This window comes from Cynocephalus volans, chromosome 8, assembly GCF_027409185.1.
Source record: "Cynocephalus volans isolate mCynVol1 chromosome 8, mCynVol1.pri, whole genome shotgun sequence".
Lineage (NCBI taxonomy): Eukaryota > Metazoa > Chordata > Mammalia > Dermoptera > Cynocephalidae > Cynocephalus > Cynocephalus volans.
In genome coordinates this window covers 99,945,188-99,961,086 of record NC_084467.1, presented here as the reverse complement: position 1 = coordinate 99,961,086, position 15,899 = coordinate 99,945,188, and the positions used below count along the sequence as shown (strand labels likewise).

Here is a 15,899-nt window from a genome sequence, read left to right as displayed (position 1 = left end):
AAGAATAATTACAATTTGTAACAATATATATGCTAGTAATATTGATTTGATCAACCTATCTCAATGTTGAAACCCAAATATACATATAATCAATTTTGATTCGATAAAAATTTTTTTTAAAAATGTCAAAGGATATGAATACTTGATTAAACAAGATCACAGATAATTATGAAACAATACTTAATTATCTATTTAACCAAAGTGACAATGAAAGATTTTAAAGGCAAATACAGAATGTTACATAGTTGTAACAAAACTTAGCTCTTTTAATATCAAACAAACTCAGTTTTCCTAAGTAATCAAAGACCCGATAAAGACTACATGAAGCACAGGTAATTATTTTCATAAAACAAAGGATCTTTGTTTTCTAGGCAGATTATTTAAGAGATAAAGAAAAATCTTTCACAATCTCTTATCAAGAGCAGCCCAATTACCCCCCAAAAAACTTTGTCCTTTTAACATATGAAAGAAAATTAAATTTTAATTTTGCATAGGTATACTATTGATATTAAAGCTCATTTTTAAAACCCTTATAATACGATCATTCAAGTTTAGCCAGCTTGACCACGAGTCTCTCCCTCTTTCTCTTCCCAAGTCTCTATATCCAAGCAGTTTTTGTTCTTCATTTTCCTTTTTCATCTGAAACAACCTTTAAATAACCTCCAAACTAGGGCAAAATTACTCTCCTTTTTCCTCAACAAAAACACATCTTCATACCTCATACCTTTTCTTACCCAAACACATCCTACTTTCCTTGCATACAGAACTGTTATTGTTCTTTTGCCATCATTCCTAGCAGTTTCATTTACATATATTAATTAGAATTCTTAACTCTTCCTGTACAAAAAAAAAGGAATTCTTAAGTCTTAGTAATCTTAATTTCTCGTGAAACTAGGAAGCAAGCCATGATGAACTGTCATATACCAATATTCTGTAGATTCACAAAGTCATAAATATACCATTTCGTAATTTCAAAAAGTACACGCTTCCTCATAGTACAATTTTTCAATGTGGCACAGGATATGTCTACTAACAGATTCAAATACGCTTTGTATTTCTGTAAAATTTAGGAAGCCATAAGTAAAGAAATTTAAATTTATGTTCAACAATTAATGCTTCAGTATTTTATCTTATTTGAAAATGATCAAGATATTCAATGAATATTCATCATGTAGCAGTATAAAAAGTGTCAAGTTACCAAAAATGTTTTGAAACTATTTTTTAAGTGGACATTTTCATAAAACGTAATTATTGTTGAAAAATTCATTTATAAACTTTTATCCCACTTACATCTACTTAATTCACTTGTTCATAACTATGCTTGAACTGCTCATGGAAATTTTTTGAGATGTTAAACAAAACTAGCCATCGCCTTAATTATTTTTTTTGTTGAATAGTTAGGCAAGTATCAAAAATATCACAGATGCAAAAAACCTAAAAAGTTAAACGTATGGCTCTTTTCTCTCTTTTTTTGACTGCCGTACAGGACATGGATCAAGCAATTCATTTTACTGTACATTTTGTTCTTAGGCTGGATTTACAGTTTCATAATCTTAAACATCTAGTAGATGCTTGTTTGACTAGTAAACCCAAGTAGAATAAAACTGCATGTCTGCATTAGTTGTTAACAATTCTGAAGACATAGCTGTCTTTACTAGACTAAGAATATTAATCTAACCTTATTTATGAAAGATTTACCCAAATTGTGTAAACTTGGATTAATTTCTATATTTCTGGGAATTTTAGGATTATTTAATTTATATAAATGTTCATTTATCTCTAAGACAATTTGACTAAAACTCCTTTAAGAAATTTTATAAATTAATTTGGTAATACCATCCAGAATTTTTTTAAAAATCACATATACATAAATACATACAAACAAGAGTACTTCAAAAAGTTCATGGAAAGATTTGTATTATCTTTTAATTCTATTTTTCTATAAACTTTTTGAAGTACCATCATATATGCTCACACATAAACATATAGATGACACAGAGATCTTACAGCTTTCATTCAGCTATGAGTCAGAAAAACACAGTAACATTAACTCACTAGTTTATATAAAGCAGTTTAGCTCTCATCTTTTCTCCACTCTATATTTTTATCCAAATTTTGTTTCTGACAAAAATGGGACAAGTTAAGGTTACCTATTTACCAACATTTGTGAAAGAAACTTTCAAGATTTTCTTTTGTGCTGAGATATGTTATCGCATGGAGGCTGGAGAGACATGTAGGGGCTATCTAGATAGCTCCAAACCTCATCTGAGTGTAGGTAAATATTTAGCCTAGTACCAATTAGCCTTTTTCCTTTTCAGCCTCAGGTGGTTGCTTTTAGGGGTCTCCAAGTCCCTTGAGAGCCCCCAATGAAAGTAGGGACCTAAAGTTCAAGTGACTGAGACAGACTGGAGTGGAAAGCAAAAAGTCTGGCAAGAATGAAGAGAGGGAAGGTAGAAATTTGAAGAGGAATATATCAAAGGATTCAAGGGAAGTGGAGGGAAGATTAAAGAGTAACAGAAAGAAGAAGGAGCAGTAGCAATGGGAAGGGAGAGTTCTTAGAAGAACCAGCTTGGAAGATCTTGAGTTTCTCAAAGAGGCCAATGAAGTTCCAACAAGAAGGCCATAGACAGGGTTGACAGAGCTTATAGTCAGCAGGAGTTCTAGAAGTGGGAATTCAGGTAACAGAGAAGTTCCCATGCGAGAAACGGGATCCAACAGAGAGAACAGAGAGGCCTCACAGAGTGCCAGGAAGAATACCTGCCCAAGGAGTCAGAGAATAATTCCCACTCAGGAAAGAGAGCCAGGAAGACCTTCCAGTGCAGGAGGTATATTTCAAAAGAAGCCTGTGACTCTAACCCAGCTTTGGAGAATATACTCGGAATCTTAAGAACCAAAATCTTTCCTTACCAGCTTCAACAGACATTTGTCCGGAGCAATGGTTCATGAGCCTAATTCACCATTGGATCCCCAATCAATCAGTCAGAAGTGAAGACAAAGTCTTCAAAAGTGCACACTTGGGATCCTGGGTGAGAGGCCCAGGGGTCCAATGATGAATCTGATCCTATGCAAATCACAGCACTATAACTGTTAAAGAAAAAATTACTCAGTGATAATTATTAAAGCATCACTTGTTAAAGTGTAACTTGCAAAGCATGTTAAATTACTCAGTGATACTTGTTAAAGATACTTGCTAAGGCAGATTTTATTCAGGACCATAGCAATAAGTGAAAGAATCATGGCAATGGGATTTTTGCAGTGGGGGAGAGGATTGGGTTCAGTTCCACATGCAGCATCAGCAAGTAGGAATTTATAGACAAGGAGCAGGGTGGGGTAGGCGGATGAAAAATTACTAAGAAGAAACATCAGGGGAAAGGGACTCTGGCTAAATCAACCTAACAAAATTCTTGCTGAAGACAGGCCAGGGTTATCATACATCATCTGGCAAATAGTGTAGGGTGAAGAACCTGAAGATACTGAGGGTTACCAGGTATCAAGGGTACGAGGGTTCTTGCTAAAACTGGATTTTACAAGAAGGTGCACAGATAGGCCTAAGAGAAAATTCAGGAGCTTGACTAAAGTTTGGTCAAGCAAAGAATCTTTGTCACAACTCCCAAATTACTAAATGTCTCTCTGAAGACTGAAACTACAGTATTTGCTTTCACCTACCTATACGTTAAACTGGGTTCTCATAACAATACTTAAAAACTTTCTTGCCGGCCCTCAGATTATCATGGGCAAAAAAAGGTAACTGTGAAGAAAAAAAAAAAAAAAAGGATTTGCAGTAAGTTGTGCCCTTACAAATTAAACTAAGCCTAAAATATCTCAACAGACCAAAAAAAAAAAAAAAAAAAAAAAGAAACCCAAAGCCACTTAAAAAATCTGACAGTAAATAACTAATAATGATCTTCATAACGTTTTACTTTCGTTGTTCATATTAGTTATTCATCTTTTCTATGTGCCGCGCTCTGTGCTGAACATTTTTTCAAAACCCTCCAATGTTTCCTAATCATTTATTAAAAAAAAAATCCTAATTCCTCATGGCCTATTAGGCCCCACACGATCCTGCTTAACTCTGACCCCATTTCACTTGCTCTTCCCTGTGCCTGAAAAGTCCTTCACCCAGTATTCACATAGTTTGCCATTTCATTTCATTAAGGTCCTGGTTCAAATGTTGTATCTTCAGAAGAGTTTCCCTTCACCACTTTCTTTGTTTGTTTTTTTAAAGATTCTTTTTTCATGGCTTGCCAGTACAGGAAATCCCCTCACCACTTTATCTATAATAACAATCCCTGTCACTCTCCATACCTTTCACCTCGTTTACCTAGTTTTATTTTTTTTCAGAACTCTTATTATCTGATAAGATAGTACATGTCTGCTGGCTTATTAACTACCTTCCTTACTAGACTTTATCATAATATGCTATGAGAACACAGACTTTGTCTTACTCACTGTTGTTTCCAGCATCCAGAACAGTACCTTACATAGAAGACAATGAATAAATATGTGGGTAAACAAATTACTTCATTTTATCTTCATATAACCCTGAGAGAAGTGCTATTTCCTTGTTGAGAAGAGAAACTCTTAGGCTAAATAATTTGCCCACTGTAAGGAATGGAGCAAGGATCTGAACCTAGGCAGTTTGAAAACACACATTGCCAGTACATCTCAAACCATCTGTGGTAAGAACCAGTTTTTAAAATTTCCAGTCCACTCAGACCAATACTTTTATAAACTACAACAAGTGTCACAGTAATGTCAAATTGTTCTAAAAGGTTCTAAATGCTTATTCTGAATTTCTATCCTTATCAGTCATGAACCAGCTCTGGTCCCATACCATCCTTTGAGTAGCTTCCAGCTAAAGCAAGATGAATTGTTATGGTCCAGTGGTTCTTACCCCTGGCTGCATATTTGAATAACCAGAGTTTAAAATTAATACCAATGTCCAGCTAAGCTCTTTCCCCCAGGAAAATCACTAAACCAATAAGAGCAATTTGTAAAAATCATGAGTAAAAGAGGGTATAAAATAAGTTTTTTTCTAATGCAGCTATTTAACAGTTTTTGAACATTTTAATAGTTTGAACAACAGGTTAGAGATATCCTCTCTGACAATTATACTGAAAGTGGCAGATTATGTCAGAAACTAAACAAAATTACATAATACCTTAATTGTACCCATCCAAGGGGTAAGAATTAGCAACACATGTTTCTTATAGTCCAAAAAGAAATAGAGAAAAAAAACAAAAAAAGACATTGGAGTTTACATAAAGCACAAGGAGCAGAGCTAAGGTTTCCTAATTATAAGCACTGGCAGCACAGGCAAAACAGGTCTTGGTGCCACACACTATGGACTTTTCAATGTTAGGTTATTTTAAAATTATATCCAGCCACTAAAATACCTGAGTTTTAGTCCTTCTTTTTTACTCCCTGAATTATATGCTTTTGGAAACATTCTGGGTCACTCTCACCACACTTAAGCACAGCAAGCATGGATAATGATATAACTGGTAATTTAAACAAACAAAAAAATTACTTAAGTTACTTACAGTTCTTTCAAGTGAGTTTGAGAAAAAGCATTTTCTTGGATAGACATTATAGCATTGTTGTCCAAATCTCTGAAAAGAGAAATGAAACATTACTAGTCACCGTTTCTACATTAAGTTATATAAACATTTCAAATGGTCATGAAAACCTCTGCTAATAGCAAAGATTATTTATATAATGAGCAAAATGTGTGTAAAATACTTACAGATGCTCAAGGGATTCAAGACCAATGAATGCTTTCCTTGTAATTGACTTAATCTGGTTTCCTTGTAAGATTCTGAAATACAAACAAATCTTTCTAATAATGCTCTCTACTAAGCAAAATTAAATTCATTAAATCGAACATTTACCTAAAAAAGGTGAAAATAAGCTTAACATGAATTTTTTTTTTTTTTTTTTTTTTTTTATAGCACTTGTTTCTCATTATCATAGTTTGGTTCATGACCATTTTATTTATTTATTTATTTATTTTTGTTGTTGTTGTTTATTTTATTTATTTATTTTTTTAAAATTTTATTTTGTCGATATACATTTTGGCTGATTATTGCTCCCCATCACCAAAACCTCCCTCCCCCCTCCCCCCCAACAATGTCCTTTCTGTTTGCTTGTCGTATCAACTTCAAGTAATTGTGGTTGTTATATCTTCTCCCCCCCCCCCGGTTTTGTGTGTGTGTGTGTGTTAACATGAATTTTTTCTGTATTTTTTAACAGCTTTGAGATATAAGTGACGTACAAAGAACTATACATAGGGCCGCTCACTTGGGAGAGTGCGGTGCTGCTAACACCAAGGCCATGGGTTCGGATCCTATATGGGGATGGCTGGTTAGCTCACTTGGGAGAGCACGGGGCTAACAACACCAAGTCAAGGGTTAAGATCCCCTTACCGGTCATCTTTTAAAAAAAAAAACAAAAAAAAAACTACACATACGTAATGTGTAAAATTTGATGAGAACATGCATTTTGAAGAAAGTTATAAACTTTAATTATTAACCAATGCAAAGCATAGCATGTTCCATTAAGACGTTGGAGCTCAATCACGTACCTCTGAACAACCATCCCCACCATGTAAACTGGTAGTTTTTATATGCTAAATTGGATTATATTCCCCATCTCTCCCTTCTTAGCAAAAGATCATCACATCAAAGAAATTCAGAAAAGTGTCAATCTTTAGAGAAATTCGTCTCATGGGAGAAGATCTAAAATCTTACTGAGATAAACTTCTCCTTCTACTAAATTACTCAGATTACCAGTTCAACTCTAGTTTCTCAATGCATTTCTTTTTTTTTTTTTTAAAGATGACCGGTAAGGGGATCTTAACCCTTGACTCAGTGTTGTCAGCACCACACTCTCCCAAGTGAGCTAACTGGCCATCCCTATATAGGGATCTGAACCCGTGGCCTTGGTGTTATCAGCACCACACTCTCCCAAGTGAGCCATGGGCCAGCCCCTCAATGCATTTATTTTACTTGAATAGAAATTCTACTTTCATAAATAGCTTCTCTTTAAGTGCCCATAGGAATGTTTTTTCAATGAAAGGTGCCCCACCAACAAAAAAACCCCAAACAACCTACATGATAAAAAACAAAGCTCTTTCCTCCAGCAGATGGGTCAGAAGGCTCAGCCTTTCCAGACATATCAAATAAACAATAATCCAATTACATTTACAACTATTTCTTGAAAATACACTTTTGTAGACATACATAAATATTATAAATACATACAATTTATTGAGACTTGTGAGTCCAACAAAGGCTTCACTAGCATCTTCTATGGCCCATGAAATTTCATTGTTTCTTAAGTCTCTACAAAAATGTCATGGAGACAGGTTAGGTTAGTCAACAACCATCACACTATTGGGCAGCATCCTGGCATGGCAATGTCAAGGTCCACATACTAATTTTGGTCCTTATTTTAACAGTTACTTATGATGAAGACACAATTCTGCTTTTTAAGGAATATCTGTGATAAACATGTAAGAACTGATTCTCATAAGCTAAGAATTGAGCTGGCCTTGATAAATAAATAAAGCAACCTGCTAAGAATATTAATCTTCCTAGCTAACAGCCCTAATTGTGTTAGCATGTTAAAAATTATAGACAGAGTCCTGTAAAAAACAGGAGGATTCAAGATGTAGGGGATACAGCCTACAAATCTGATCTCAGACTAATGGGATTTCTGGGTGACCCAAGACTTCCCTTGGGCCCTTAAACTTAAAATGGCTCACAAAGAGTAATATCAATACAGAGCTTCAAAGCTCAAGAGCAATTAAATGTGTCCCCTGGGAAGCAAGTATGATATACCCATGTATTAGAGTGGTCACTATATTTTCTTTAAAAGGAAAAGTATGGATCTTTTAAAATCCACTGTTCCATTCTCAGAGGAAATGCAATTGTACCATACCATGTGCTGATGGAAGAAATACCAATTAAAAATATTCAATCACTTTTGCTTCCCTAAGCTATCTCCTAATAAAATAAAGCACAAAGATTTTTGCTTTATAAGGCAAAGGTAAAGTTGTGTGACTAACAGTAAGCAGATAGAAGATCCTTCTTCCTGCTTAGCTATCTTTACTTGAAGTGAAAAGCTAACAAAGCTCACTTTATTTCACTAAGGAATAAACATGAAAACAACCAGTGGCTCAACTCTTCAGGACTTGCCCCCTCCTTCACAGCACAGCATAAATAAAAATCATTCATGAAATTGAGTAAGAAATATATCTACTCTGGCAAGAGAACACTGGGCTAAAGCCAGAGTTTCTCAGATCTGATCCTAATTCTGCCTTAATTATTTCTGTGGCATTAAACAACCGTTTACTTCTGCAATTTATTTCCTAAAATTTAATTCTAAAAGTAATATTCAGTAGTATACTGAAAGAACTTGTTTGCCATCCCTTCAATTGCTAAAAGGCTGCAGCTGCATCTGATGTAAGTTTCTGAATTTGCATTAATCTAGTTTCACCTCTGATAACGTACAAAAAGGAAATAAAAACTTTTAATATTTCAAAGCCAAATCTGAAGTTAAAAAAAAAAATCACACACTTGTGCATGTATGTACACCTTCTCAAAATCGTTATGCTTTCCTTTTCATTGATACTAAGGTCCCAAAGTTGGAAGTCTGCCTCTTTTCTGAAACCACCTATCAACTCTGAACCTGATGATCACAAAGTGCCCTACTCAGGAACTTAAGAATCTATAAATTCTAGTTGTTACTCTTAGCTTTCTCTTATTCTGTTCATCTTTGAGATTACTGTAAGTATTTCATTAAAATACCTCTTCATTCAATAAAATTATATTCCATAATCAGAATAAAACATTGAACTTACAGAACCACAGAATTTTAGAGAAGAAATTACCTTTATCAACCATCTAATCCTATGTCCTTCCCACTATGCATCCTGCATCATTTTGAATGAGAACTAGTAGTTCTGGTGCATAGTCAAGGTCACAGGAACAAGAAAATGACTGCATTCTTGACACTAGCAAACTGTGTTTTATTCCACAGCAACTGGCACAGTAAGAGGCTTTGTTACAAACTGAATTGCCTACTATAGGCTTGAGATAAATAAGATTTATCTACAGGGATAAAGATGAATAAGATTATTATGCCCCAAGGAAAAGGACAAAAACAATCACAAAATATTAGCATATATAAACTTGCAGATTGATTACTTGTTTTAATTTGCTTTATTGCATTAAAAAACTAGCATGCACACACACACAGAAAGGGTGAATGTACTTACAGTGTCTGAAGATTGGAAAGAAACCTAAACACACCATCAGCAATGTGACTGACTCTGTTGTCCCCTAAATTCAATCTCTCCAGTAAGCTCAGACCCACAAAGGCAGATTCATCCAGGCGGGTAAGCTGGTTATAAGACAAATCACTGAAAATAGGAAACATGGAAGGTAAGGAATTCATTGTATTTTGGTTCAACTTACAAATTCTTATTATATTTACAGGATAATTTCAAAGCTTCCAACAAACTTCTAGTAAAGAGAGATGTTAGATCTCATTATTGGCCGTGGGAATGATTTATTCCAACCTGCTCTAGTCTCACAGCCTCCAATGAAATGCCATCCATCACTCACAGTTCGGATAGTCTTTGGCAGAACTCCCATGCATCAGGGCTGATTCTTTCAATAGCATTCTGGCTCACATAGAGCTGTTGTAACATTCGCAAGCCATATAACCACCCCTTGTTCACTCGTGTAAGATTATTATGTTCCAGTTCTCTGCAGAATTAAGGAAAGAGAGGAAAAAATATGTTTCAAAACAAGGCATTTCAATGACAAGTACAGTTTTAATCTTCATTAATTCTTTCTCAGAGAGGCACATACTTTTGTTCAACACAAGTGAGCTGACAAATTCTATTCAAAAAATATTTTTATCTTATTTAAGATTTAGTGGCTACAAGGTAGTAAGACTGTCTAAAATATCAGGTCTACAAAATCAACATGCCAAGTGGTATAGTATTCTGTATAAGTTCTGCTAATTTTCATCAGCCAAAACATTAAGGGAATGTAAACTTTTTAGATGAGGAGTTTGTAAGAATAGTGACAAAAAGACCAGTTAGCTAACAAAACTTAAAAAGTCTTGTGTACACTTATTTCACATTGGAGAATGGAGAAATAACTAATGTACCTTTGTGTAATTAAAGCAACTATCGTAGCCACTTGGCATTGAAAAGTCCTTGACAAACTCTTTTCCTAATATTCCCCTATTTTAGTTCCTCATACTTACAGCTCTTCCATGTTATTCAAGCCAAAAAATGCTCCATCCTTAAGTTTGCTAATTCCATTCCGCTGCATTTTCAAAGATCTTAAGGAGTCAAGCCCTTGGAATGTAAGACCTTCCACAATTTTAATCCTGTTCCTTTTAAGTTCCCTTTAACAAAAATAGTTTTACAGTCAAAAAATTGGTTTGCTGAATTTTTACAACAATAATTAAAAAGAAAAAGACACTGTAAGGAAAAACTATCTTTTAATAATCCATCTATTTAGTTACTCACAAGAACTGGAGGTGAGGTAGCTTGAAGATCTTAGGGGGAATCATGCTAATTCGGTTCCGGTTTAACTTTACCACTAACAAGGAACTCGATAAATTATCGAAACAACCAGCCTCCAAGGTGGTTATCCTGTTATTACTCAAATTCCTATAATGAGCAAGATAACAGCAAAAGAAAAAAATTAAGTAAAATAAATTCTACCATTGGAAAGCTGTTCAAAGTCTTTGCCTAAGCCCCAGCTCTATCACTTAACAACTATATACAACTTTACAAATCATTTGGCTGCTTTGTATCTTCATCTACAAAACTAGGGTGATACCTACTTCACTTAGATTGTTAATGAAGCAGTATGTGTGAATATGCTTTGTAAACTGGAAAACACTGGCACACAGGTTAATTACCATCATTATATAAGGTAAGCCACTGCTTAACAAACCACTCCTATTTACCTTTTACAAAACTGTTGGTAAAAAAAAAAAACTGCTGTATTAAATCTCAAAAATTACCCTGGATAACTACCAATATTTTCCGACAATAGTGTACTCTTTCTTTTTGGGGGGTGTAGATGAGGGGGAGACAAAAAATCAGCAAACCAAAAAACTGACTCTAGGTTTGTTTCACATATGCATATAAAAATCTCAATAAATAACAGACATTTTGGGGAAGATAGGTATCAATAAATAATAAACACACACTTTGAAGTAAATCCAATTTAAACTTTACTTACAGGTATTTAAGCTGCATTCGTGGAAATGAAGATGTCTTGATTTCTGATATAATATTTGAGCTGAGATCTAAACTCTCAAGAGCAGGGTAAAACTGTAACACCTCTGCATTTATTTCTGGGATTATATTATGGACTCTACAAAACAAAGATTACATTGAAGCTGCTGCCGGTTATCTACCCCAGGCCAAAAGGATGTTAAATATGAGTACTCAAAATAAAATGGGTATTTAATTTGGGTATTTAAAATAAAAAAACTGTATATTGCTCATAATTTAAGTAAAAGATCTGAAATCCTATTTACTTACAATGAAAGTAGAGTAATATTAGATGTTGGTTCTCCAAAATATGGGATTTCTGTTAGCTCGTTGTAATTCATTTTCCTAGGCAAGGGGGAAAATAGACTTAAAAGTTTAGTGAAGGAAATGTTATCTTTTGAATTCTGTTTTTTTTTTTTTTCCTGGCTAATACACAAGTTTGAAAAAGCCTACAACTCAGAATGAGTTAGACTGAGATAAAAATATATTTATTGAGAAATTACAGATTTTAATAAGAAATCCTTTTCATAGTTTTAACATATTATTGATATCAATATTAGAAAGGCTAGAAAACATTTTGTACATTAAATATTGTTAGTCCCAGCAAGGTTCTTTGAATAGTTACATTAGAGGCTGGCCGGTTAGCTCAGTTGGTTAGAGTGAATAGTTACATTTAGGACAGCTAATGTGAGTCCTTAAACACAGAAGGAAAAATTGGGCCATCCAGATCTCTCTCCGTATATATATACATATATATGTGAATATATACACATATATTTTTAAACTATTCAAAGTTAAGGAATGTCACCTGAGACCACAAATGAAATTAATTTGCCCACCCAGAGATGTAACTTATAGTTAATTTTATAGATAACATGACATCGCATCTGATCTCAACAGCCTCTTCAACAGATTGCCTCAAGTGTTTTAGTAGCAAATCTAATATAATCACATTTTATTAACCTGGTTTTCAATCATTGAACAATTCAGCAATCTATAATACAGAAAAGAAACAAGAAGTAAAAGGCCTTCAAGAAACTAACTAAAGTTACAAAGTTCATGCAATAAAGCTCATGCACCTTCCACTGAAGCATTTTCAGGCCTTTCCTCAGTGCCTACCTAATCGTCCAGCTAACAAACTTGTCAATTATTTATTCAGTTTATTCTCAACAGATTAGAAGAAGTAAATTTGGGGGCAGGAAGGAGAGAATATAAGGACAGTAAGAGCACAAAAAAGTTACCCGTTAGCAAAGAATTAAAAAGAAAAATAAGGCTGGTCAATTAACTCAGTTGGTTACCGCACAGCCTCATAACACCAAGGTCATGGGTTCAGATCCCCTTTCCAGCCAGCCACAAAAAAAAAAAAAAAAGAAAAAGAAATCTGAGGGTCCTAGGGGTTTTTAGTGTAGAGGCAAACAGGCTTATATACCTTGATAGTTGTGCCCCTGGGAATATCACAATGCAAATAACTGATATTAATAATATTTTAGAAAATTCTCCCCAAAATTACATAATACATTACAGTATTAAAGGAAAAACCTCAGTTAAGAGGAAAATTGAATTATATTAACTGCCACATTCTCAAATAATACCCAAAATACCCTATTTCATATTAATCTTCTTTAGACAACAATGCTTCCTTCTTAGATGACAGGTCAAGACATTTAAAAAGTTTACACAACACAGAGTTTCACTGGCTGAAATCCTGCCCAAAAAAACAAACAAAATGTATTTACCTCAAGAGGGGAGAAATCTAACTTTTGTCCCCAGGAAAGTAGAATAATATTTTTACACAGTTTGCAACTTGAAATCACTAACCCAATGCCCAGAGAGTTTGTGATAATAACAAAGCAAAAGGCAACAGTTCAGGTTTTTAAAAAATTGCTTTTAATTAAAAAAAATTTTCCCTCAACTTTTTGACAGCATTTTTGGATTGAATAGCTACAAATTCACAATTTATTAAATCACCTCAAGGAATTTAACATAACTTTAAATAAATAAAAATAACTTACACTTCCTGTAATGTTTGTGATTCCAGGCTGATGTTCCAGTTTGACAATCGATTATGACTCAAATCCCTGAAAGAAGACAAAATATCATTTTTAGTTAAGTGCTAGAAAGTAGATGTAAAGGGAAAAAACCCAAAACTAAAATAGCGATACGAAAAGTCCTATTAAATGTGAATTTGAATAGTACAGACAAAAAGAAATGTTTATAAAGGATGAATAAAAATTTATCTAGATTTTAAAATAGCTATTTTATAATTAAATTTGTTTTCATTTTTTACAAATTAGGGAATACATTCACAGGGTTCAATAATCAAAAAGTACAAAAGGATATACTGTAAAAAAAAGTCTCTAACCCTTGTCCCCAGCCACCCAACTCCCCTTCCCAATAGCAGCAAATGAAAATATGCAGCCTTCCAGATATTTCGTGTATGTACCAGCAAATTTTTACACAAATGGCAGAATAATTTACTGTTTCACCCCTTGCTTTTTTCACTTAACAATACATCTTAGAACATTGCATAGTTTATATATATATATAATAATTGTAGTAATTATATAATATTATATTATAATTAGCTGTAAATAAATTTGAAGATAGATTTCACAAGTCAAGATGATGAGCTTCTATATTAAAACTGGAGTTGACCACATCATTACAGAGATATGGTATTCCTTAAAAAAAGCAATCTAGCTTCAGGAGAGGGAAATTAATCTCACCCCAAATTATGTTGATGATGATGGTGACGATAATTTTGGCTAACATTTATTAAGTGCCAGGCACCCTTCTATGCACTTTACACATATTAACTGGTTAAATCCACACAACAACCTTACCAGGCAAATACTTTTACAATCCTCACTTTCCTAATATGGAAACTGGCACAGAGATTAATAACTTGTCAATTCAAGGTCACACAACTAATAAGTGGGGAAGCCATAAAGTCAAAATCCCATCTTACCTCTAGCAAGTAGTTTATCAGATAGAGATTTCACAAAAATTAGCCATGAATCTAAATATTTAAATAGGCTTTAAAAAACTCACTTTAGTGTTTCCTGGCATCTTTACAAGGCCGAAGTGGAATCCAGCCCATACAAGCTGTCTGCCCAAGAGATGTACGGTATATTACAATATGCTAGCAATAGGGACACACTAGAGAAACATTACAGATCACTTTATCTCACTGTGCCACCACAGGCAGCTGTCAGATACATGCAGGTTTGAATAATGTCTCTATCACAGACGAACAATTTGTTCTCAGCTAGATTCTTGCCTGCCCATCTGTAAAACTTGGCCACTTTCATTTAAGAGTTCAGTTTACACCATTATATAACTAAGAGTAGGTTAAACTACCACTTTTCCTCAGAAGTTCTAAAGCCTTTATTTCAAGGTGTCTGGCATGATGTATCAGCTCAAGGGCACTCATGAGTAGAGGAGTGTGTTGGGAAATACAAGAGATAAAAATATAGCTCTGTTCTCTCTATTTCCACCATTTTGCAATGTGAGACCCCTGAGTCACTGTCACCACCACCAGATGAACTTTAGACTTCCCAGCCTCAGAAACTGTAAGCAGTACATTTCATTTTTCTTTATAAATCACCCAGTTTCAGGTATTTTGTTATAAGCAACAGAAACAGACTAATACAGACCCCAATTGCCCAACATATGCATTGGGAAACCAGGTTGTAATAAAACACTGAATTGTCATGGTTGGAACCAAAAAAAGAAAAGAGAGAAAAAAAATATGAATTCACTCCACATAAAAATCTTATATTCAGAAACTTTCATCCAACTCATACTTGTGACTAAACAAACAGAATTTCATACAAGAGAAAAGATGTGTTTTGTTGTTGTTTTGTGGTGATGTTTCAATTCCAGCAAAAATTCAACTACTTTAATTTAAGTTGATTCCATATTCTGCCCCAAGCTGGCTGGTCTGACAAATGAAGACCTAATATCATTTGTATAGCAGGCTAGCATAGTATAATCTAATTTTACATCTCATGACTGCTAAGATTTAGCATTTCTCCCCCTTACAGATTAAAGACTTTCATTTTAACCATAACAGGGTTCATAATGCTTTTCCAAACCCTAAATCATCACTGGCAGTGTAACTCTTGACTTTACTCATCCCCTATAGTTCTCCCACAGATGTCAATCATTGCCATAGATAATCACTGACAAGATAATCATTTTTTTAAAAAAACCATTATTAAGAAATTCTAAAGCAATAAAATTAAACTCAATTTATACATAGCATAAACAACTTTGTATTATTAGCAAAAACTATACAGAGTCTCTATTTGGGGAAAAAGGAATTTTCTCTTTATGTCTGAAAAACCCATTGGCTTTTCAATGGAAAACCCAAAGAATACCTGAAATACTTTGAAGCCTCTCTACAGGATACTGTCTTAAGGATATGTACTTTGATACAGTCTCATAGATCAGAACCCCACATAATCATGCTCTTTGAACCCTCCTGAAACAAATCCACATCAAATGAGATTAAAAACTATTAAAGGTGAACTGAAATAAATTCCCAAAGTAATACTATCACAGGAAGCAACTAATATAAACCAGTACA

At 34.1% G+C, this 15,899-nt stretch overlaps 1 protein-coding gene across 4 annotated transcripts in view; it reads right to left on the bottom strand.

Annotated features, from left to right (window-relative positions):
* Positions 1-15,899, bottom strand: part of LRIG2 (leucine rich repeats and immunoglobulin like domains 2) — a 54,501-nt gene that overhangs the window by 25,601 nt on the left and 13,001 nt on the right. For 2 of the 4 annotated variants that reach the window (XM_063104429.1, XM_063104432.1), the window contains exons 2-11: positions 13,321-13,386; positions 11,579-11,653; positions 11,274-11,408; positions 10,550-10,693; positions 10,282-10,425; positions 9,630-9,773; positions 9,281-9,424; positions 7,263-7,343; positions 5,747-5,818; positions 5,544-5,612 (exon numbers count right to left, since the gene is read on the bottom strand). In XM_063104429.1, coding sequence (XP_062960499.1) covers positions 5,544-5,612; positions 5,747-5,818; positions 7,263-7,343; positions 9,281-9,424; positions 9,630-9,773; positions 10,282-10,425; positions 10,550-10,693; positions 11,274-11,408; positions 11,579-11,653; positions 13,321-13,386 — 1,074 coding nt within the window. The remainder of the gene's footprint in view (positions 1-5,543; positions 5,613-5,746; positions 5,819-7,262; positions 7,344-9,280; positions 9,425-9,629; positions 9,774-10,281; positions 10,426-10,549; positions 10,694-11,273; positions 11,409-11,578; positions 11,654-13,320; positions 13,387-15,899) is intronic. The other 2 variants (XM_063104430.1, XM_063104431.1) reach the window with 2 other exon arrangements.